This window comes from Scyliorhinus torazame, chromosome 1, assembly GCF_047496885.1.
Source record: "Scyliorhinus torazame isolate Kashiwa2021f chromosome 1, sScyTor2.1, whole genome shotgun sequence".
In the NCBI taxonomy this organism is placed as follows: Eukaryota; Metazoa; Chordata; class Chondrichthyes; order Carcharhiniformes; family Scyliorhinidae; genus Scyliorhinus; species Scyliorhinus torazame.
Genome location: NC_092707.1, coordinates 333,272,208 through 333,295,202, shown reverse-complemented (window position 1 = coordinate 333,295,202; position 22,995 = coordinate 333,272,208). Strand labels below are relative to the sequence as shown.

General features: G+C 49.3%; 1 protein-coding gene across 4 annotated transcripts in view; it reads left to right on the top strand.

Annotated features, from left to right (window-relative positions):
* Positions 1–22,995, top strand: part of LOC140425095 (tyrosine-protein phosphatase non-receptor type 14-like) — a 391,006-nt gene that overhangs the window by 299,266 nt on the left and 68,745 nt on the right. For all 4 annotated transcript variants that reach the window (XM_072508993.1, XM_072508997.1, XM_072509005.1 and 1 more), the window contains 3 exons: positions 5,760–5,848; positions 6,339–6,426; positions 16,294–16,376. In XM_072508993.1, coding sequence (XP_072365094.1) covers positions 5,760–5,848; positions 6,339–6,426; positions 16,294–16,376 — 260 coding nt within the window. The remainder of the gene's footprint in view (positions 1–5,759; positions 5,849–6,338; positions 6,427–16,293; positions 16,377–22,995) is intronic.

Sequence of the window (22,995 nt, the reverse complement as noted above, 5' to 3'; positions counted from 1 at the left end):
TGCCCATCCGAGTCCAACGCCGGCAACTCACATCATAGCCACAGATCATGCAGCTCTCAAAGCTTGGAAAGAACAATGACTGAACGCCACTCAATGCAACCTGAAGATTTTTGTAATCGCTTTCGCTATGATATTGTCCTTCTTAGATGTAATCTTGTGCTCCAAATGGTACCCGAGTGGCAGAAATGCATGAGGCTTGTGTCTATCTGTAGGACTGAGGTGGTCCAAATCTCAAAGCGAGAGATTCATCACCATCATAACTCTAGCACTAAGTACTGGCTACCAAAGACACTGATCTGCTAAAAGATCATGAAACCACTTGTGATGCTATCAACAACTCAATCCCAATCACTTTGAGGTTGGAAGAAAAGTCTTTTTCAATTTGGCATCTTTGACAGTCCCAATGAGAGAGGTTTTAAGTGTCAATGGATGAAGCACTGATGGTTTCTGAAATGGGGCTCTTCACTATTGCCAAAAGACTAGAATGCCATAAAGCACTCTTATCAGGGTACAGTATGTGTGCGTTATGGTCAAACTATTATCTGCTGCATTGTGTCAGAAGATGCAAACCCCAATGCCTACGCTTATTCTTCTGAAAGCATCCTTCTTTGAAAATCGGGATCCTCGGTTGAGGGATGACATCTCATGATTAGCATCTATTGATATCTGTTTTTTAAGAAAACATTTTATTGAAGCATTTATAATTTTAACATTTAAACATTCTAAACAGCAGAGCGGACTGACACACGCAACAACATCACAATAACATACCCAACTTCCACCCCGCCCTACCTCCTGACTGTCCTTATTTTAGATTCCCTATCCTTATTCTGCAATACCATGCCTCCCTTTTTCTCCCCACCACACCTCCCTCCCCCTCCTGCTGATGGTCAGTTTTCCTTAAAGAAGTCAATGAACGGCTGCCACCTCCGAGCAAACCCCTGAATTGAACCTCTCAAGGCGAACTTAATCTTCTCCAGCCTGAGACACCCTGCCGTGTCACTGACCCACATCCATGACTTTGGAGGCTCTGAGTCCCTCCATCCCAGCAAAATCCATCTCTGGGCCACCAGGGAGGCAAAGGCCAAAACGTCGGCCTCTCTCCCCTCCTGGGGCCCCGGACTCAGAGTAACCCTCCCTTCCAGGACCTCTGAGATGACGTACACAAATCCCTGCCAGTATCCCCTCCACTTCGGACACACCCAAAACGTGTGTATGTGATTCGCCAGGCTTCCCCACACCACCCATACCTGTCCTCCACCTCCTCAAAAAACTTACTCATCCGGGCCATAGTCATATGAGCCCTATGACTACCTTGAACTGGATCAGGCTAAGCCTGGCACACGGCGAGGATAAATTGACTCTCCACAAGGCCTTTTCCCATAGTCCGACTTCCAACTCCCATCCCAACTCTTCCTCTTCACCTTCCCGATTGGAACCCCTCCCCACTCCATCAATTCCTCAAATATTTCCGAGACCCTCCCCTCCCCAACCAATGTGTTTGACATCACCTTATCCTGCAGTCCCCTCAGAGGGAGGCGAGGGAAGCTTGGAACCTGCCACTGGACAAAGCCCCGTACCTGCAGGTACCGAAATCCATTCCCACCCGGTAACAGAAACTCCTCCTCTAATCTCTCCAGACTCGGAAAACCCTCTTCTTTTTAAAAAAAAAATATTTATTAAAGTTTTTTAACATAATTTTTCTCCCTTACAAACAATAACCGCCGCCCCCCCCCCCCCCCCCCCCCACCGTAACAAAAAAAAACGAGAAATCACGCAGAGCAAGATATATACATGGCAAAATGATATATTTACACAGCTTTGTACACTGGCCCTCATCCGTACGTGCCAGTTTCCCCAACCCTTCATGTTATCTCTTGCTCATCCACTCTCCCAGGCAGTCCCCCCCCCCCCCCCCCCACCCCCTCCCAGGACGACCCCGCCCCCAGGTTGCTGCTGCTGCTGCTGCTGACCGACCTTCCTCTAACGCTCCGCGAGATAGTCTAGGAACGGTTGCCACCGCCTGTAGAACCCCTGCGCAGACCCTCTCAAGGCGAACTTAATCCTCTCCAACTTTATGAACCCAGCCATATCATTTATCCAGGCCTCCAGGCTGGGGGGCTTCGCCTCCTTCCACATTAGCAAGATCCTTCGCCGGGCTACTAGGGACGCAAAGGCCAGAATGCCGGCCTCTTTCGCCTCCTGCACGCCCGGTTCGTCCACTACTCCAAATATTGCTAGCCCCAAGCTTGGCTTGACCCGGACTTTCACCACCTGAGATATTGCTCCCGCCACTCCTCTCCAGAACCCCTCCAGTGCCTGGCATGACCAAAACATATGGACATGGTTCGCCGGGCTCCCTGAGCACCTTCCAAATCTGTCCTCTACCCCAAAGAACCTACTCAACCTCGCCCCCGTCAAGTGCGCTCTGTGGACCACCTTCAACTGTATCAGGCTGAGCCTGGCACACGAGGAGGAGGAATTAACCCTACCTAGGGCATCAGCCCAAAGACCTTCCTCGATCTCCTCCCCTAACTCCTCCTCCCATTTACCCTTCAACTCTTCTACCAGCGCTTCCCCCTCTTTCAACTCCTGGTGTATTTCCAACACCTTGCCCTCCCCGACCCATACACCCGAGATCACTCTATCTTGAACTTCTTGTGCCGGGAGCAACGGGAATTCCCTCACCTGTCGCCTCACAAAAGCCCTCACCTGCATATATCTAAAGGCATTTCCCGGGGGTAACTCGAACTTCTCCTCCAGTGCCCCTAGGCTCGCAAACGTCCCGTCGATGAACAGGTCCTCCATTCTTCCAATCCCCGCCCGATGCCAGCTCTGGAACCCCCCCGTCCATCTTCCCCGAGACAAACCGGTGGTTACCCCTGATTGGGGACCACACCGATGCTCCCATTGCACCCCGGTGCCGTCTCCACTGGTCCCAGATCCTTAGCGGAAAACCCTCTTCAATGAAGAGATCACCAAATCTCTCAATCCCTGCCGCTGTCACCTCCTAAAGCCCCCGTCCAGCCCCCCGGGGGCGAACCGGTGATTGTCACAGATCGGTGACAACCTGAGATGACCGCATTCATCTTCCTGAAAAATGCCTTGGGGATAAAAATTGGAAGATGTTGAAACACGAATGGCAATCTCAGGAGGACTGTCATCTTCACAGTCTGTACCCTCCCCGCCAATGACAACGGGAGCATGTCCCACCTGCGGAAGTCCACTTTCATTTGCTCAACCGCCCTGCCCAAATTTATCTATTGATATTTTTAACCTTCCTCCTCGTGTTACGGCCTCAACTCTCTTCCTCACTTTTGCTCTGTGCCTCAACAAGTGCACTGCTCCCTGACGCACTTTCTAAACCCCTTTTCTGGTACCGAGAATCATAGAATCATAGAAGTTTACAGCATGGAAACAGGCCCTTTGTCCCAACCAGTCCATGCCGCCCAGTTTTTACCATTAAGCTAGTCCCAGTTGCCCGCACTTGGCCCATAACCCTCTATACCCATCTTACCCATGTAACTATCTAAATGCTTTTTAAAAGACACAATTGTACCCGCCTCTACTACTACCTCTGGCAGCCCATTCCAGACACTCACTACCCTCTGAGTGAAGAAATTGCCCCTCTGGGCCCTTCTGAATCTCTCCCCTCTCACCTTAAACCTATGCCCTCTAGTTTTAGACTCCCCTACTTTTGGGAAAAGATGTTGACTATCTACCTTATCTATGCCCCTCATTATTTTATAGACCTCTATAAGATCACCCCTAAGCCTCCTACGCTCCAGCCTCTCCTTATAACTCAAACCATCAAGTCCCGGCAACATCCTAGTAAATCTTTTCTGCACTCTTTCCAGTTTAATAATATCCTTTCTATAATAGGGTGACCAGAACTGCACACAGTATTCCAAGTGTGGCCGTACCAATGTCTTGTACAACTTCAACAAGACGTCCCAACTCCTGTATTCAATGTTCTGACCAATGAAACCAAGCATGCCGAATGCCTTCTTCACCACCCTGTCCACCTGCGACTCCACCTTCAAGGAGCTATGAACCTATACTCCTAGATCTCTTTGTTCTATAACTCTCCCCAACGCCATACCATTAACTGAGTAGGTCCTGGCCTGATTCGATCTGCCAAAATGCATCACCTCACATTTACCTAAATTAAACTCCATCTGCCATTCGTCGGCCCACTGGCCTAATTGATCAAGATCCCGTTGCAATCCTAGATAACCTTCTTCACTATCCACTGTGCCACCAATCTTGGTGTCATCTGCAAACTTACTAACTATGCCTCTTAAATTCTCATCCAAATCATTAATATAAATCACAAATAACAGTGGACCCAGCACCGATCCCTGAGGCACACCACTGGTCACAGGCCTCCAGTTTGAAAAACAACCCTCTACAACCGCCTTCTGTCGTCCAGCCAATTTTGAATCCAATTGGCAACCTCACCCTGGATCCCGTGAGCTTTAACCTTCTGCAACAACCTACCATGCGGTACCTTGTCAAAGGCTTTGCTAAAGTCCATGTAGACAACGTCTACTGCACTGCCCTCATCTACCTTCTTGGTCACCCCCTCAAAAAAAAAAAAAAGAGAAGGTAGAGAATGTGTTGTAAAATGCTAACTGATTCTTCAGCCATACCTTGAGGAAGGAAAGTGGAAGATGGGTTGGAATGGGCTGCTGAGGGGTAGTGGTGTGATGGAATCTTTAAGGGGAATTTAATTCTGCCTGATCGGCAGGAATGCAACAGTCAAATGGAGGGGATTTCTCGCCTGGTTTTGCTGATTCCCCATTCTCCCACCATTGGTTTTGGCTGGAGTTGAGGTGGAGGCCAGCTTCTCGTAAGAGCTTCATTAATAACTACAAATTGGGGTCATGGCATACATTCCACCAGGTCCCACAAGCAAAGTCCAAGACTACCTACCCCCACTAGCTGTGCAACCCTCACAATCAACATGGCGCGCCGCCTCCCGCTGCCGAGAAACACATGGCTGGGAGGCTGGAGAATCCACCCCGATTTCATAATATTGTGTTTTCTCAGTCCACTCCTAGAAAAATTGGAATGATACAGGTAGGGGCACATGCAAAAGACTAGAAAATCCAATTCTGATCACAATGATGTAATGAAGTGGGAGACATTGTTGCAAAATCATAGGGTTGGTTTGCAGTCAGAGCAGACTCCTAAATATAAGACAGACAGGCCGCTTACAGGTGGGACTAGGAATATTGTACCCAAGAGAATATCTAAGGCTTACCTAAATTAGTAACATATATATTGATTTTAGTAAACAAATGATTGGATAAAGACAGTTAATGGCAGCCTTTCATAGATTTCATAGAATTTACAGTGCAGAAGGAGGCCATTCGCCCCATCGATTCTGCACCAGCCCTTGGAAAGAGCACCCTACCTAAGCCCAGACCTCCACCCTATCCCAGTAACCCCACCTACCCTTTTTGGACACTAAGGGTAATTTAGCATGGCCAATCCACCTAACCTGCACATCTTTGGACTGTGGGAGGAAACAGGAGCACCCGGAGGAAACCCAGGCAGACACAGGGAGACTGTACAGACTCCACGGACACAGACAGTGACCGAAGCAGGGAATCAAACCTGGGATCCTGGAGCGATGAAGCAACTGTGCTACCGTGCCGTCTTGGGAGGCATGCTAAAGTAACTTAGTCAATACTTATGCCCAGGGTGTTCTGTAAGTTTCTCCTTGTAAATGAGCTCTTTATCCCCTTTAACAGGATAATCTTGGAAATGACGCTCTTATTGGCATTTCTTTTATGGGAATATTCGTAAAGCACAGGAATGGACGACCGACCATAACATACAGGTAAGCAACTAAACTGCATTGGACCAAGACGATTGATTATCTGTATTAATTTATTGAGTTCTGAAGTGATATTAGACCTTTTGCACCCTTCAATGTCCTCCTTCCTAAAGACATTATTGCTTCCATTTTCTTGATATCCCAGTACAATGTCGCTCCTTACTCTGGAAGTAGGGTGAGTGAATTATCATTAATTCTTCCTGAAAACTGAAAAGTATATGCAAGAACAGCCCACACTGAGTCACACTCCTATGTACAGTGGCCCCTCCCGCACACCCCACAAATCAATTGATTTTCAGATTAAGTCATAGTTTTTGGTTCTTCCTTGCCCCAGGAGGGAATCCATCACTTCATTACGATGGATCACTCAACACATTTGTGTGAATGTTTTCCTTGGTTTGTCAACCCAAGTATTTACAGAGCTGACAAACTGTGACTCGAAAGAATAAAATCTAAACATGATCAATAATACAAGGTACCTTTCAACCTACAGATGGAACGAAATTGGAAATATTACGCACAATAGATCTTCAATTAACGTGGAGCTAATAAGCAAAGAAGAAACTGTTCCATTTCACACAGTAAGTATTGTGGGGCTGGCACTACAAACCTCTTTGGCTTTGTAGTAATTTAACAGTTATTTGGAAATTGTTCTTTTACCCTCAGTGGTATATTGGAGATGGTCTCTGTGCTATATCTTCAACAAATTGTCTACAATATACCTCAGTGAATATTTGGCGATCTTCTTGCCCTTGCTTCGTGCATTTTTTGCACTTTTCCCAACTGCAATGATTGATTTCTCTGTTGGATTGTACTTATGCAGATATTAACAGAAACCATAATATCAACTATTAAATTCACCTCTTAATTAAATTTAAGCATACACTAATAATCAATTGACATTACCTCTCTCTACAAACTTCATCACTCTTCAAATTTCTCCTTCTTCTGAAAATTTTTTTTTGAGATAAATTTAGAGTACCCAATTTTTTTCAATTAAGGGGCAATTTAGTGTGGCCAATCCATCTAGCCTGCACATCTTTGGGTTGTGGGGGTGTGACCCACGCAAACCTGGGGGGGGGGAATGTGCAAACTCCAGATGGACAGTGACCCGGGCTGGGGATTGAACCCGGATCCTCAGCGCCATGAGGGAGCAGTGCTAACCACCGCATCGCCATGCCGCCACCTCCTTCTGAAACCTAAGGCAAAACCTTTCTTTGAACTTATTGAGCTTATCAGGGTTTAGAGCATTACTTCAGAAAATCTGCTCAATCATCTCCATCCTTATTAACGTTTCCCAGGACTCAGTCGCAAAAGTGCTACTGAGTTGAACTGTACAAATCTGAATGTCCCCTTCTTCATCCATGCCGTGCATGTGGACATAGTAAATGAATACCAAAATAAAAAGCAAAATAATACGAATGTTGGGGATATAAAATAATAAACGGAAAGACCTGGAAAAACTCAGCAGGTCTTGTAGCATTTGTGAAAAGAGAAACTGAGTTAACATTTTGAGTCCAGTGTCACTCTTCAGAACTCCCATCAACCACCTTAAATGCTCACTCCCTCCGCCAACATTGCACCTTAGTTGCAGTGTTCCAAAGAAGACTCGATACGTTAGCTCTATTTCTCTCCACAAATGCTGCCAGACCTGCTGAGAGTTTCCAGCATTTTATGTGTTTATTTATACCAAATGAGTACTTTGCACTGAGCCATCATTGGCATAGTAGAAGAGGAGAAAGTAGAGAAATTGGATTGGTTAAAGATAAAGAGAGAAAGTACTTAAAAAGGTTGGCACTACTGCAAAGTAGAAATGTCACCTGGTCCAGATGGGACATGTCCTTGATTGCTGAAGAAAGTAAGGGTGGGGGGACTTCCGGTTGCGGCAAAGATGAGCTAGCCGCACGTTTCGGCGGCTCCAGCTCCGACGGACCTTCGGGCTCTTTTAAGAGCCCCAACGGGGACTTTGCCGGCCAAAAAACCTGGTGGGAGGTGCGTGGGAAGGGAGTCCCCCCCCGAACGACGGAGGAAAAACCGGTGGCGGCGGCTTCAGCCCGAAGAATCTGCAACCAGAAGGTCAGAGGGAGTGGAACAAAATGGTGGCGGAGGGATCGCAGGTGACATGGGGGCCTGAGCAGGACGAGGTTGTGAGACGGTGCGTGGATCTGCTGAAGAAGGAGGTAATGACCCCGATGTTACAGGCAATTGAGGGGCTTAAAGAGACTTTAAAGACCCAGGAGACTGAGCTTCGCGTGATGGGGCAGAAGGTATCAGGTATTGAGGACGAGGTCCTGGGCCTGGCGGTTAAGACTCAGACGCATGAGGCACTTCATAAAAAGTGTGCTGACAGGATTGAGGCCCTTGAAAATGGAGCGCGAAGGAAGAACCTTGGGATACTAGGTCTAGCTGAGGGCGTGGAAGGAGTGGACTGTGGAGCGTACGCAAGTAAGATGCTGAGCTCACTGATGGGTGCTGAGGCCCCTGCGGGCCCCATGGAGGTGGAATGGGCAAATCGGATCCCGGCGAGAAGACCAAAAGCGGGAGAACCACCGAGGGCGATAATCGTGCGATTCTACTGCCTTAAGGACAGAGAAGAGGTCCTGAGATGGGCTAAAAAGGCGCGGAGTAGCAGATGGGAGAGTGCTGTGGTAAGGATATACCAGGACTGGAGTGCGGAGGTGGCGAGAAGGAGGACGAGCTTTAACCGAGCCAAAGAGGTTTTGCACAAAAGGAAGGTGAAGTTTGGGATGCTGCAGCCGGCAAGACTATGGGTCACGTATCAGGAGAGACACTATTATTTTTAGACGGCAGAGGAAGCATGGTCCTTCATCAATGAAGAGAAACTGGACCGGAACTGAGGGACTGATGCTGCAGGGTATTGTTATTGTTATTGTTTTTGTTAATGTTATGGTGAAAGTGAATCGAGAAGTAAACAGGGAAGGGGGGGGACACTGGGGAAATGTGGGCGCCGGTGAGGGGGGAAAGGCGGGACATAGTCGAAGAATAGGGAAGGGGAGGGGGAGGGGAAAGGGAGCTGCGCCATAAGAGGCGGGTTAAGTAAAGGGATGTTCCCGCGCCAGAAAGAATAAGGCGGGAAAACAGGCGCAAGGCGGATGGGAGTTCCCCACACGGGGGGGTCGAGGAGTGAGCAGGAGTAGCCGGGGTCAGTTGAAGTCAGCTGACTTACGGAAGTGATATGGGGGGAGCAATCAAGCTAGATAGGGATCTAGCGGGGGGCGGGGGGGGGGGGAAAGGGGACAACTGGGTTGCTGCTGCGGAAATCCAAAAGGAAATGGCTAAAGAGTGGGTGGTCGGGAGCGGAGTGCGACGCTGGGGGAGCGAGCGGGAGCGCGGAGGCGGGATATGGGACTGGCCTAGAGAAGGTAATGGCTAGTCGACACGGGAGGGGGGCAGGTAGCCCCCCAGTGAGGCTGATCACGTGGAACGTGAGAGGCCTGAATGGACCGATTAAAAAGGGCCCGAGCGCTCGCACATTTGAAAGGACTAAGGGCAGACGTGGCTATGCTCCAAGAGACGCACCTAAAGGTGGCGGACCAAGTTAGGCTAAGGAAAGGATGGGTGGGACAGGTGTTCCACTCAGGACTGGACGCAAAGAACAGAGGGGTGGCCATTTTGGTGGGGAAACGGGTAGCATTTGAAGCAAAGAACATCGTAGCAGATAGCGGAGGTAGATATGTAATGGTGAGTGGCAGGCTGGAGGGAATGGAGGTCGTGTTGGTTAACGTGTATGCCCCAAACTGGGACGATGCGGGATTTATGAGACGGATGCTGGGGCGTATTCCGGACCTGGAGGCAGGAAATTTGATTTTAGGAGGGGACTTCAACACGGTGCTGGACCCGGGGCTCGATAGATCCAGCTCAAGGACCGGAAGAAGGCCGGCAGCGGCCAAGGTACTTAAGGGGTTTATGGACCAAATGGGGGGAGTGGATCCATGGCGATTTCTTAGACCCAGGGCTAGGGAGTATTCCTTCTTCTCCCATGTCCATAAAGTGTACTCCCGGATAGATTTTTTTGTTTTAGGAAGGTCGTTGATCTCTAGGGTGGAAGAAGCTGAATACTCAGCCATAGCGGTTTCGGACCATGCCCCACATTGGGTGGACCTGGAAGTAGGAGAGGACAGGGAGCAGAGAACACTCTGGCGATTAGATGTGGGACTGATGGCGGATGAGGGAGTGTGTGCAAGAGTGAGGGGGTGTATTGAGAGATACCTGGAGGTCAATGACGACGGCGAGGTCCCTGTGGGAATGGTCTGGGAAGCACTAAAAGCGGTGGTCAGAGGAGAGCTGATTACTATTGGGGCCTACAAAAGGAAAACAGAGGCCAAGGAAAGGGATAGACTACTGGGGGAGATTTTAAGGGTGGACAGGGAATTTGCAGAGACCCCGGAGGAGGAGCTGTACAGGGAGAGGAGACGACTCCAGACCGAGTTTGACCTTCTGACCACCAGAAAGGCGGAGGTACTGTGGAGGAAGGCACAGGGGAGGAGGTATGAATATGGGGAAAAGGCTAGTCGCCTGTTGGCGCACCAACTGTGAAAGAGGGCAGCAGCGAGGGAGATAGGAGGAATTAGAGATGAAAGGGGAGACACTGAGCGAAGGGCAGGAAAGATAAACGAGGTGTTTAAGACCTTTTATGAGGAACTGTATAGGTCTCAGCCCCCAGAGGGAGAGGAGGGGATGCGGCAGTTCCTGGACCAATTGAGGTTCCCGAAAGTGGAGGAGCAGGAGGTGGAAGGCCTGGGGGCACCGATTGAGGTGGATGAGGTTATTAAGGGACTGGGAAGCAGGGAAGGCCCCGGGGCCGGACGGGTTCCCGGTGGAATACTACAGAAAATATGTGGACTTGTTGGCCCCGTTGTTGGCGAGGACGTTCAATGAGGCCATGACTCTCCCCCCCGACGATGTCGGAGGCGACGATATCGCTAATTTTGAAGAGGGACAAAGATCCGTTGCAGTGCGGGTCCTATATACCTATTTCACTATTGAACGTGGACGCCAAATTGCTGGCAAAGGTGCTGGCATCGAGGATAGAGGACTGTGTCCCGGGGGTGGTGCACGAAGACCAGACTGGGTTCGTAAAAGGGAGACAACTGAATGTTAACGTGCGACGACTATTAGGGGTGATAATGATGCCCTCAGTGGAGGGGGAGGCAGAGATAGTGGCGGCAATGGACGCAGAGAAGGCATTTGATAGGGTGGAGTGGGAGTATTTATGGGACGTGTTAAGGAGGTTTGGGTTTGGGAACGGGTTTATTCGCTGGGTCAGGCTACTTTATGGGGCACCAACGGCAAGCGTAGTTACAGGTCGACATAGATCGGAATATTTCCGATTATATAGGGGAACAAGACAGGGATGGCCGCTGTCTCCATTGTTGTTTGCATTGGCAATCGAACCTCTGGCCATGGCGTTGAGAGACTCCAGGAAATGGAGAGGGGTGACTAGAGGGGGAGAAGAACACCGTGTCTCTATACGCGGATGACCTATTGTTATACGTGTCGGACCCAGCGGGGGGGATGATAGAGGTTATGCGAATTCTGAGGAGGTTCGGGGAATTTCTCGGGGTATAGGTTAAACATGGGGAAGAGTGAATTATTTGTGATACATCCAGGGGACCAGAGTAGAGAGATAGAAGGCTTACCGCTGAGGAAAGTGGAAAGAAACTTCCGATACCTGGGGATTCAGATCGCTAGGAGCTGGGGAACCTTGCACAGACTTAATCTGACACGGCTGGTAGAACAAATGGAGGAGGACTTTAAGAGGTGGGACATGCAGCCTTTATCGCTGGCGGGCAGGGTGCAAGCAATTAAGATGATGGTCCTCCCGAGGTTCTTATTTGTATTCCAATGTCTCCCTATTTTAATCACCAGGACCTTTTTTAATAAAATAGACAGGAGCATTACGAGCTTTGTGTGGGCAGGGAAAGTTCCGAGAGTAAGGAGAGGGTTCCTTCAGCGCAGTAGGGACAGAGGAGGACTGGCACTACCGAACTTGGGAGATTATTATTGGGCCGCCAATGTGGCAATGATACGTAGATGGATGATGGACGGTGAGGGAGCGGCGTGGAAAAGGCTGGAGAGAAGGTCCTGTAAAGGGACGAGTCTAGAGGCTCTGGTGACTGCACCGCTACCGCTCTCGCCTAAAAAGTACACCACGAACCCGGTGGTGGCGGCAACACTGAACATATGGGGACAGTGGAGGCGACAGAGAGGGGTGCGGGGAGCCCTGGTGGGATGCCCTATCAGGAACAACCATAGGTTCGCCCCAGGAAGAATGAATGGAGGATTTCAGAGTTGGTACCAGTTGGGAATTAGGAAGGTGGGAGATTTATTCATAGATGGGACTTTTGCGAGTTTGGGAGCATTGGAGGAAAAGTATAAGTTACCCCGGGGAAATTTCTTGAGATATATGCAGGTGAGGGCGTTTACTAGACAACAGGTGAGGGAATTTCCGCGGCTCCCGACACAGGGGATACAGGACAGGGTGCTTTCAGGGGTGTGGGTCGGCGAGGGCAAGGTGTCAGAGATTTACAGAGAGATGAGGGAAGAGGGGGAGGAGTCGGTGGGCGAACTAAAAGGAAAGTGGGAAGAAGAATTAGGGGAGGAGATAGAGGAGGGTATGTGGGCTGATGCCCTAAGCAGGGTAAACTCCTCTTCCTCATGCGCCAGGCTTAGCCTGATTCAATTTAAGGTGCTACATAGAGCACACATAACGGAGGCAAGATTGAGCAGGTTTTTTGGAGTGGAGAACAGATGTGGGAGGTGTGGCGGGAGCCCGGCAAACCACGCACATATGTTTTGGGCGTGCCCGGCACTGGAAGCATTTTGGAAGGGAATGACGGGAGTGATCTCGCAGGTGGTGAATGCCCGGGCCAAACCTAGCTGGGGGTTAGCTATATTTGGAGTTGCGGAAGAGCCGGGAGTGCAGGAGGCGAAAGAGGCCGATGTCGTGGCCTTTGCGTCCCTCATAGCCCGGCGCAGGATCCTACTCATGTGGAAGGAGGCAAAACCCCCCGGACTGGAGCCCTGGGTAAACGATATGGCGGGGTTCATTAAACTGGAGCAGATAAAGTTTGCCCTGAGAGGATCGGCTCAAGGGTTCACCAGGCGGTGGCAGCCATTTCTCGACTACCTCCTAGGGGAACGTTAAGAGGGAAGACAGATGACCAGCAGCAGCAACCCTGGGGGGGGGGGGGGGGGGGGGGGGAGAGGGGGGGAAGGAGGTTTAGTTGAATATAGGTCAATTGAGAATGAGGTTTTGTTACTTGTGTATTATTATTATTATTGTTAAAAAGTTAAAAATTTCTGTTTTGTTATTGTTATCGTTTCGTTTGTTTTGTAAGCGGGAAAAATGTTGTTCAGGGAAAAAATTTTCAATAAAATATTTTTTTTTAAAAAAAGAAAGAAAGTAAGGGTGGAAATCGCAATCCTTCTCGGGAATAGAGGACTACAAATGTTAATCACTCTTCTGTAAGTGCAGAGGAATAAACACGGCAATTAAAAGGCCACTCAGTCTAATGTTGATTGTGAAGAGAATTTTAAAATAGTCAAAAGCAAAATTTCTGCTAGCTTGGAAATTGTTGGTTAATAATTGATAGCCAAATAAGCAAATTGTGTTTGATTAACTTGATTAATTTATTTGCTAAAGAATGCCAGTCACAGCTGGGATGTTTCCTGATGATTGTACAGTTTTCCATTACATTTGCAACTCTTCAGATACAGAAGCACCCTGTACCTGCATGCAGCAAGACCTGGAGAACCGTCAGGCCTGGACTAGTAATTGGCAAATAACCTTTGTGCCAAAAGGGCCAGGTCATGACCATCAGTGAGAATCTAACCATCTCCCCTTGATGTTCACCAGCATTCCAAGCGCTGAATCCGCCACCATCAACAACAACAACCCTCCCCCCGCATTGATAACATTGACCAGAAACTCAGCGACAAAAATGTCCTGACTTCAAGAGCAAGTCGGAGGTTAGGTATTTTGAGACAAGTAACTCGCCTCCTTAATCCCCAAAGCCTTTCCACCATATACAAAGCATATGTCAAGTGTGCAAAGGAACAGTCTGCACCTTCTTGGATGAGCGCAGCTTCGACAATCCTCAAGAAGCTTGAAAACCATACAGCTCAAAGCAACCTGCATAACTGACATTCCTTAAATAGTCATTCTCTCCACCGCCTTGCAACTTAACAACAGTGTCTGCCATCTATAAAAAGCAACTGCAGCAACTCTCCACAGCTAATTTCAAAACACCTTTGAAATGTGTAACCTCAAAGAATGATAGCATTTAGATGGTCAGTTCGTCTGGAGTGTCTGGGCCAGCTGTTAAAAAGAGCGATCCAATTAATCAGAATTCCCTGTCCTTCCTGCATGGTCTTGCAACATTTCTCCTTCAAGTATTATGCTATTATTGAATCTGCTTGCACCATTCTTCTCTAAGCCGTATTCCAAATAATGACACCTCACTGTGTAAAACATTCTCTTGGCCACGGCTCAAGTTCTTTGGCCAATTACCTTAAATCTGTGTCCTCCTGACACTGAAAATAGTTTCTCTTTATTTACTGCATCACAACCCTTCATGATTTTCAACACTACCGTTAAACATCCTCTTTTCTCCGCATTTTGGGAAACAAACCCAATTTCTCTAGTTTCTCGACATCCCTGGTATCATTCAAATAAGCCTCCTCTGCAATGAAAAAGAAATGCTGGATAAACTCAACAGGTCCGGCATTATCGTGTAGAGAGAAGCAAAGTTAACATTTTGAATCCATATGACTCTTCATCGGAGCTGAAGGGGGGGGTATGCATGTGAAGGATTATATGGTAGGGGGGAGGGTGAAGAAGGTGGAGAAAAATTAAAGATTAGTGATAGGTCGGGGCTAAGGGGAAATTTATAAAGATGTCATGAACACGAGAAAGGGAGTGCTAATGGTAACATTAAGGACTAATGAAGGTGCTGATAATGGCATTAAGGTAAGATAGAGGGATGTGTTAAGAGGAGAACCAAGGTCAGTGCTCAGTGAAAAGCAAAACCTCCTCTGCATTCTCTCTTGGGTCTTGGCATCCTCCCTAAAACGTGATGTCCAGAACTGGACACACTACTCCAGCTGGTGTCTAACCAGTGATTCATAAAAGCTTAGCAGTAGCATCCGTGCTCTGTATTCTATACCTGTTTATAAAGTCAAGAATCCCATATGCTTTTTTACTGGTTATACAGAGCCCAGGTATCCATTAGCACAGGCTCTATCTTGCGCATTCCCGCCATAGTTTTCAACAGTTATTTGTGCATACCTTGGACCAAAACGCCTGCCCTGTGGAGAATTGTGTACCGAGTCTTCTCTGAGCTGTGTTCTTAGAATCCCATAGAATCCCTACAGTGCAGAAGGATACCATTCGGCCCATCGAGTCTGTACTGATCCTCCAAACACTCTTCCGAGGTCCATTCACCTGCCCCCCCCCCCAACCTAACCTGCGCATCCCTGGACACTAAGGGGCAATTTAGCACGGTCAATCCACCTAATCTGCACATCTTTGGACTGTGGGAGGAAACCAGAGCACCCGGAGGAACCCCACGCATACACAGGGAGAATGTGCGACTCCACAGACAGGTGTTATAGCACCTTGAGGGCTGAAATTTCCTTCCAGGGCAGTTGCACCCATCAGCTTCAGTTTGCCATGAACCCCATCCACTTTCCGGAGTCAAGTATCAATGTGCGTGCATCGGATCTCATTGTGATGCAGGACAGATACTCAACAGGATCTCTGCCACATAGTAAGGTATTTGCCATTGCCAGCAAGGAAATTCTGTCAACATTGCCAGAAAGAGGACGGGGAGGCATAAAAGAGGGAGCAGAGATGCAACAAAAGGTTTTATTTAAACTTTCTAAGATTGCTCTGAATTAACTGCTGGCACTGTCCATGCAGCTCTGGGGCAGAAGAGAGGCAGAGGTGGCCACTTTGATGTCCTCTCCAGCCAGCATGGTCAGCAGCAAGATTCCTATAGCCCTTTCCATTCCGCCTCCCCCACTGAATAGGTACCACTATCCCTTTTCTGACTGTATTTGGGATCAATGGTACACAGCAGGGAGTCAGGGAAACTGTGGATTCCCAAGTCTATCCAGGAAGTCCTTTAAAGGTTGGTTGGCCAAAACCCCTGCTGAGAGAGGGGGAGAGAAGTTGTTCTATGGACAGATGTTTGGTAGTAGATTGTAAAACCTGCTGTTTTCTCAGTTTTAGGAAAAATGCAACACTTAAGAGTGTGCAAAACCACTCTGCCAACAGCTCACTGCGATTTTTACAGTGATCTTTAGTGATATATGCACAAAAACTTAATGATATAAAAGTACTAATGTTCATTTCAGTTATGAAATCTATTTTTACAGGTATTATACAGTATATGTACATGTGATTTTGTTTTACTCTTCCTTAGGACGATATCGAAATGGCAAAATACATTTCACGGTTATTCACAGCAAGACACAAGTTTTATAAACAGAATAAAATCTGCACAGAGTGAGTATTTTAAGCACTTTATTCCATATGCACCAAAACTACCCACAAATTATTTGTCTTGAAGGTGGAATTGCTTTTAGCCAGGCTGTTCTCTGGAAAAGATGTCAGAAAAACCAAGGAGGATTTTTTACATTTTCCTCTCAGCCTACAGTGCAGAAGGAGGCCATTCGGCCCATTGAGTCTGCACCGGCCCTCCAAAAGCACGCTCCACCCAGGCCTGCTCCTGTCCACCCCGCCCTAGCCCCGCAACCTAACCTGCACATCCCTATTCATGAAGAGGCAATTGATTACGACCAATCCACCTAACCCGCTCATCTTTGGACTGTGGCAGGAAACTGGAGCAGCGGAGGATACCGACGCAGACACGAGGAGACAGTGCAGACACCACACAGGCAGTCACCCAAGGCCGGAATTGAACGCGGGTCCCTGGGTTTACCTACTCTATTTCTGAGTATGGTTAAGAAAGATATATTTGTGTTCACATTGTGCCTGATTGTAATTCCAAATTGTAAAACATGTTATTTTGCACTCACCAACAAAGGATATTTTCATATTGCTTTTCTTTCAAAAAAAATACATTGCCCCACTTGTTATGTTTTACTATTGTCTTTCAAATTTTCATTACTTCACACAAATTTGAGTTGTTGAATTATGTAATTTAAAAAAAAAATCTGTAACAAAGTACTACCAGAAGTGGATAGATTTGTGCTATGCAAGGGGGTGATAGGTTACTGGTGGGTAGGTGGTAGGAAGGATGCAGATTTGAGGTTGTTAACAGATCAGCCATGATCTTAATAAATGGTGAGCACACTCTACTGGCATACTCTACCAAGTGGCGTACTCCCCTTTCTTGTTCGTATGTTCATATCCAGGCTCTTTACTTGTGTAAGAGGGCCTCGTGTTGGTCCGTGGATATTTTTGAATAAGCAGAATTGAGGAGCTACTAAGGGAAGAATTTATTCTCTATTTGTTACAAGACCTGGGCAGTATTTGAGCAATTCAGCAACATGCTGAAACTGGACGGGGAATGCTGTTGCAAAAATGTCTGATTTCAGGAATCATGGGCGGGATTCTCCATTGCCTGACGATGAAATCGGGAACGGGAATTGGGTGGAGAATGGCTCCTGACGCCGAAATCACGCGACCAGGCGTCAAAACGGCGCCTGCCGATGTTCCACCCCCTCCAAATCAGCATCATCGAGACACGCGCAGCTCGCAGTCGCAACCCTGTTGGAATGTCATTAGCGGGCCCACCCATGATGCTCTGCCTCCGATGGGCCAAGTACCCGATGGCGCGGGCCAAGTGTGGTCTCAGCGGTCGTGAGCCCGACATGGTGGTTACAGAGAGAGAGAGAGACGGTATGCGAACAGTGTCCAGCACCGCCATACTCATCGAAGGTCTGTGCCACTGGTTGTGGGGGTGACTTGTGCCAGGGGTGGGGTTGCCGGTGCAATCAGTGCATGTATGGGGGGTGTAGATGTATGCGTGGTTGCAGCTAGTCAGCCCTGCGCATGAGCAGCACGGATCCGGCGATTCCCCAACGATTTTCCGCGGGTTCCGTGAGTGTTTCACGCAGTGTTGGTGCTAGCCCTTCACCAGTAGTGGAATCGGTGTAGGTTTTGCGCTGACTTTCCCGTTGTGAAACACCACAGATCCTCCGTTGGCATTGGCAATTAGCCTCAGTAATGGAGAATCCAGCCCCATGTGTTTTGAGGCAGAACTGTGAGTTTCAGGGAATTACAGGAAAACTGGTGTCAAAAGGCCACAGATTCACCGTCTTGCAGGGGGCTGGCAGGCAGCTGACATAGAGTTCGCACCTCTAGCTGCCGATACGGCTCCCTGCACTTCCGGGTCAGAGGCCGTGCATGCGCACGGTGGCGGCCTCCAGCGACAGCGCCGTGCTCCATGGCGGACTTGGCCTGCGGACCTGGACTGCCGAAATAGTGCCCCGCATCGGCCGCTCGCCCGCCCCAGACCTCCCCCGCATATAACCCCCAGTCCCGAGTGAAGCCCCCCTGCCCTCCAATCGGCCCTCCCCCGACTGTGGCACTCCCGGACAGAGTCCACAGCCGCCATGTGAAGTTCCCGAACGGCAGGACCATGTTAGAACCACGCCGTCAGGAATTCGGCCGGTTGGGGGCGGAGAATAGCGTGGCGGGCCTCAGGCAATGGCCTGAGGTGGTGGATACTCGGCGGAGTATGCCAATTTTCGGGGGGGGGGGGCAGCGAATAGCGAAACCAGCGCCAGTCCTGATTTCGTGCACGAAAACGGATTCTCCACCCGTTGCCGAACGTGATTTTGGCATGGGGGTGCAGAGAATCCAGCCCCCAGATTTTTGGTTCAGCACGTCGTCGGGATTCTTTGTTTCGCCAGCTGGTCAATGGGGTTTCCCATTGTGGGGCAGCCCCATGCCATTGGGAAACCCCCGGTCGGCCGGCAAAACGGAGAATCCCGACGGTGGAGAATTCAGCCCTACATTTTTAAAATGTAAGCTAACTGAACTCTGAAGGTTAGAAATTTCCAGACCATCTCAAATGCTGGTAGTTTATAGGGTTCTGAAATGTGTTTATTAAATAAGGTCAGGGTAGAGGCTGTAAAATAGCACACGGGCTCATGTAGGTGCTGCTGGTGTCTGGTTCACCCCCCCCCCCCCCCCCCCCCCCCCCGGGGGTGCATATCGGAGTAGCTATGCAATATCTGTGATTACGACCATTGTTTTTGCGAAAATCAAACCGTATCCTTGATTCAGAAGAATCTCTCGATCCAACTTTTAAGTTCCTTGCTGCCACCAGGATTGAACTTGACTGCCTTTTCCATGACCTCAACGAGAACTATTATTATGCCCTAAAAAATATAGCCATAGAAAGATGGGGTGGTCTGGATTAAAGCAATTAGATGATAATGTAAAGAATACTGGAAGGGTTTCAAAATTTCCTGAGTTATATACCTTCCTCATAATTGACTGGTGGATTCGGAGGTACAGCTAAGTGGGATATCCTGGGGCAGGATTTGGGGTTGGGAAATGGCTTGTGTAGGAAGCAGTCACCTGGCAATGATTTACACTGAATTGGCCAATTAGTAGCTGAAGGCCAGACTCGCTGACCAATGAAAATGGTGGGTGTTATGTTGGGCGCTCTGGATCCGCGGAACACATACAGGCCACAACACTTAAAATCATGCAACACTATTTTATTAAGTCAGAAACTGTTTAACATACTTTCACTGTGGGTTAACACGATATTAGATTGAAGTGAAGACCTATGCCTTGTCCTAACCAGTCGATGCACTCAGCACATGGTTAAGATCTGTGCTGCAGGCTGTGAGCTCTGTCCTACGAGGAAACTGCAGCTCGAATGAGCGGGAACTCCGATGCCCCCTGTCTTTATAATGCGTGTGCTCTAACTGGTGATTGGCTGCGGTGTTGTGTGTGTTGATTGGTCCCACTGTGTGTCCATCAGTGTGTGTATCTGCACCATGATATACTGGTGTATATTATGACATGACATTCTTTTATAAAATGTTCCTAACAACGTGTTGGGCGTGAAAGACATATTTACAGGACTATGTACATGAGAACTAAGCTATTTACATGGGAAGGTGCCTGGTGCAGAGAAGCAGTATGCAACAAGAATAACGAGATGAACACTATATACAAACCAGGTAAACGATCAAACAAAGCAACAAAACAATTCAGAAAGTCTATAAGTCCTCAAAGTTCATAAATTAAGTCTCTGAGGTGGGCGACAAATTCTGGTTGACCGCCTCAAGGGTGGGTTGGGAGCCGCCAGTTCAGGAGCGGGCTGGACTGCATCAGAGTCAGGGGGATGCAGAGTGACAGGGATCTCTGCATAGTCCATGGCAGGGTCAGCAGGAGGGTGAGGCGACAGTGGAGGATCACGTAGCGAGTGTGGAACGAGACGAAGGGCGCGTCGATTGCGGCGCAGAATAGAGCCATCCGGTAGACTAACCAGGAACGAGCGGGGGGCTACCTGCCGAAGGACAACAGCAGTTGCAGACCAGCCATCATCCGGAAGATGGATGCGGACGTTGTCATCTGGAGCCAGAGCAGGGAGATCAGCAGCACGGGAGTCATGAGCCGCCTTGTGCTGTGCACGAGACAGCTGCATCCGGCGAAGGACCGGAACGTGGTTGAGGTCTGGGACATTAATGGACGGCACTGTCATCCTCAGGGTACGACCCATGAGCAACTGGGCTGGCGACAGTCCAGTGGACAGTGGGGCGGAGTGATAGGCCAGCAAGGCGAGGTAGAAATTGGACCCAGCATCGGCAGCCTTGCAGAGGAGCCGTTTGACTATATGTACTTCCTTCTCCGCTTTGCCGTTGGATTGGGGGTACAGGGGACTGGATGTCACATGGGCAGAATTGTACCGCCTGGAAAAGTTGGACCATTCCTGGCTGGCGAAGCAGGGGCCATTGTCCGACATAACCTTGAGTGGGATGCCGTGTCGAGCAAAGGTTTCCTTACAGGCGCGAATGACTGCAGACGAGGTGATATCGTGCAACTGTATCATCTCCGAGTAATTTGCAAAGTAGTCCACGATCAGGACATAGTCTCTACCCAACGGGTGGAACAGGTCGATGGTGACGTGACCAACTCATGGGGCTGCAGGGTCTCACGTGGTTGGGCCGGCTGGAAGCGCTGACAAGTGGGGCAGTTGAGCACTGTGTTGGCTATATCTTCATTAATGCCGGGTTAGGGATGAACTTCCCTGAAAAAGTGACCATGCCCAGAAATCGGAGGACTGCCTTCTTGTCCTCTGGCATTTTCATAGCTGTTATAGCAGCTACCTTGTCCGCATCCGGCTGCACACCCAACTGGGAGATGTGGTCCCCGAGGAACTTGAGTTCCGTCTGACCAAAAGAGCATTTGGTCCTGTTGAGGCGGAGGCCATGCTCACGTATGCGTTTGAATATGCGCTGGAGGCGACTGACATGCTCCTGCGGGGTGGTGGACCAAATGATTATGTCGTCGACATAGACACGAACACCTTCAATGCCTTCCATCATTTGTTCCATAATCCTATGGAACACTTCTGATGGAGATATGATGCCAAACGGCATCCTGTTGTAACAATACCTGCCAAAGTGGGTATTAAATGTGCACAGTTTCCTGCTGGATTTGTCGAGCTGGATTTGCCAGAATCCTTTTGAGGCATCGAGTTTGGTGACGAGCTTGGCGCGAGCCATCTCACATGTGAGCTCTTCGCGCTTGGGAATTGGATAATGCTCCCTCATGATATTGCGATTTAGATCCTTGGGATCAATGCAAATTCTCAATTCGCCGGAAGGCTTTTTTACAAATACCATGGAACTGACCCAGTCGGTCGGTTCCGTGACTCTGGAAATCACTCCTTTGTCCTGGAGGTCCTGCAGCTGCTGCTTGAGGCGGTCCTTAAGGGGTGCTGGGACCCTGCGAGGTGCATGCACCACAGGCATGGCATTCGGTTTGAATAAAATCTTGTAGGTGTACGGGAGCGTGCCCATGCCCTCGAAGATGTCGTGGTGCTGGTTGATGATGACGTCGAGCTGCGCCCTGAGATCAGTGTCCTGAAAGGCAGACGCGTCAGCAGGAGAGAGAGAGTGAACTCTCTGAACTAGGTTCAACAGCTTGCATGCCTGTGTGCCAAGCAGGGAGGCTTTCGAGGAGCCCACTATTTCAAAAGGAAGAATGGCTTTGCGTGACCTGTGCGTCACTTCAAGTTGGCTTGAGCCGCTGGCAGCAATGACATTGCCATTGTAATCCAATAGCTGGCAGGCTGATGGAAGGATGGCTGGTTTGACACTAAGGCTTTGGAAGTCAGATCGCGCAATGAGATTGGCGGAAGCACCAGTGTCCAGGCGGAATCGTATTTGGGACCGGTTGACCGTCAGGGTGGCACACCACTCATCGTCTGGATCGATGCTGTATACCGACAGCGGCTGGTGTCTTTGATTCGGGGACACCCTGTTTTTTGTCACAATACCGACTCGAAGCGGCGCCTTCGGGTCCTTGGTGTCAATGTTGTGTGATAGGTCCGCATCGGACTCGGTGACCGTGGGTTGAACGGCCCGGACATTCCTGCGAGGCTGGCTGAAGCAATATGAGTTGGCAGGCTGAGCTGCTTGGCATAAGGCAGCATAGTGGCCAAATTTGCCACATCTCAGGCATCGTCGGGATTTGGCAGGGCATTGCCCATTTAAATGGGCGGAGCCACAGTTGCCGCACGTCGTAGCTTCATTACGTTCGCTGCGCCACCGCGCATGCACAGTGAGGTCGTACGTGGTGCGCGCCTGAGCATTACGTTTGTCGAAGTCGCCGTCCCCTCGTTAGGTGCGCACAAGCGCGGGAGTCCGCGAAAAGCACGCAAAATGGCCGTCCTCATCCAGTGCTGAGGCCCTGGAGTTGCTCGATTGCTTGGACCCGTTCCGCCTCGTAGGGACCTTGCCGCGCCGTTTCACCCGCTTGGATGTGGGAATACCGACTCGTGGCGTTTTCGTTTAGCACGCAGGTCTTGATGGCGGTCGTTAGGGTGAGCTGCTTTAACTTGAGGAGCTGCTGTCGTAGGGGGTCCGACTGAACACTGAAAACAATCTGGTCGCGTATTATGGAGTCGGGG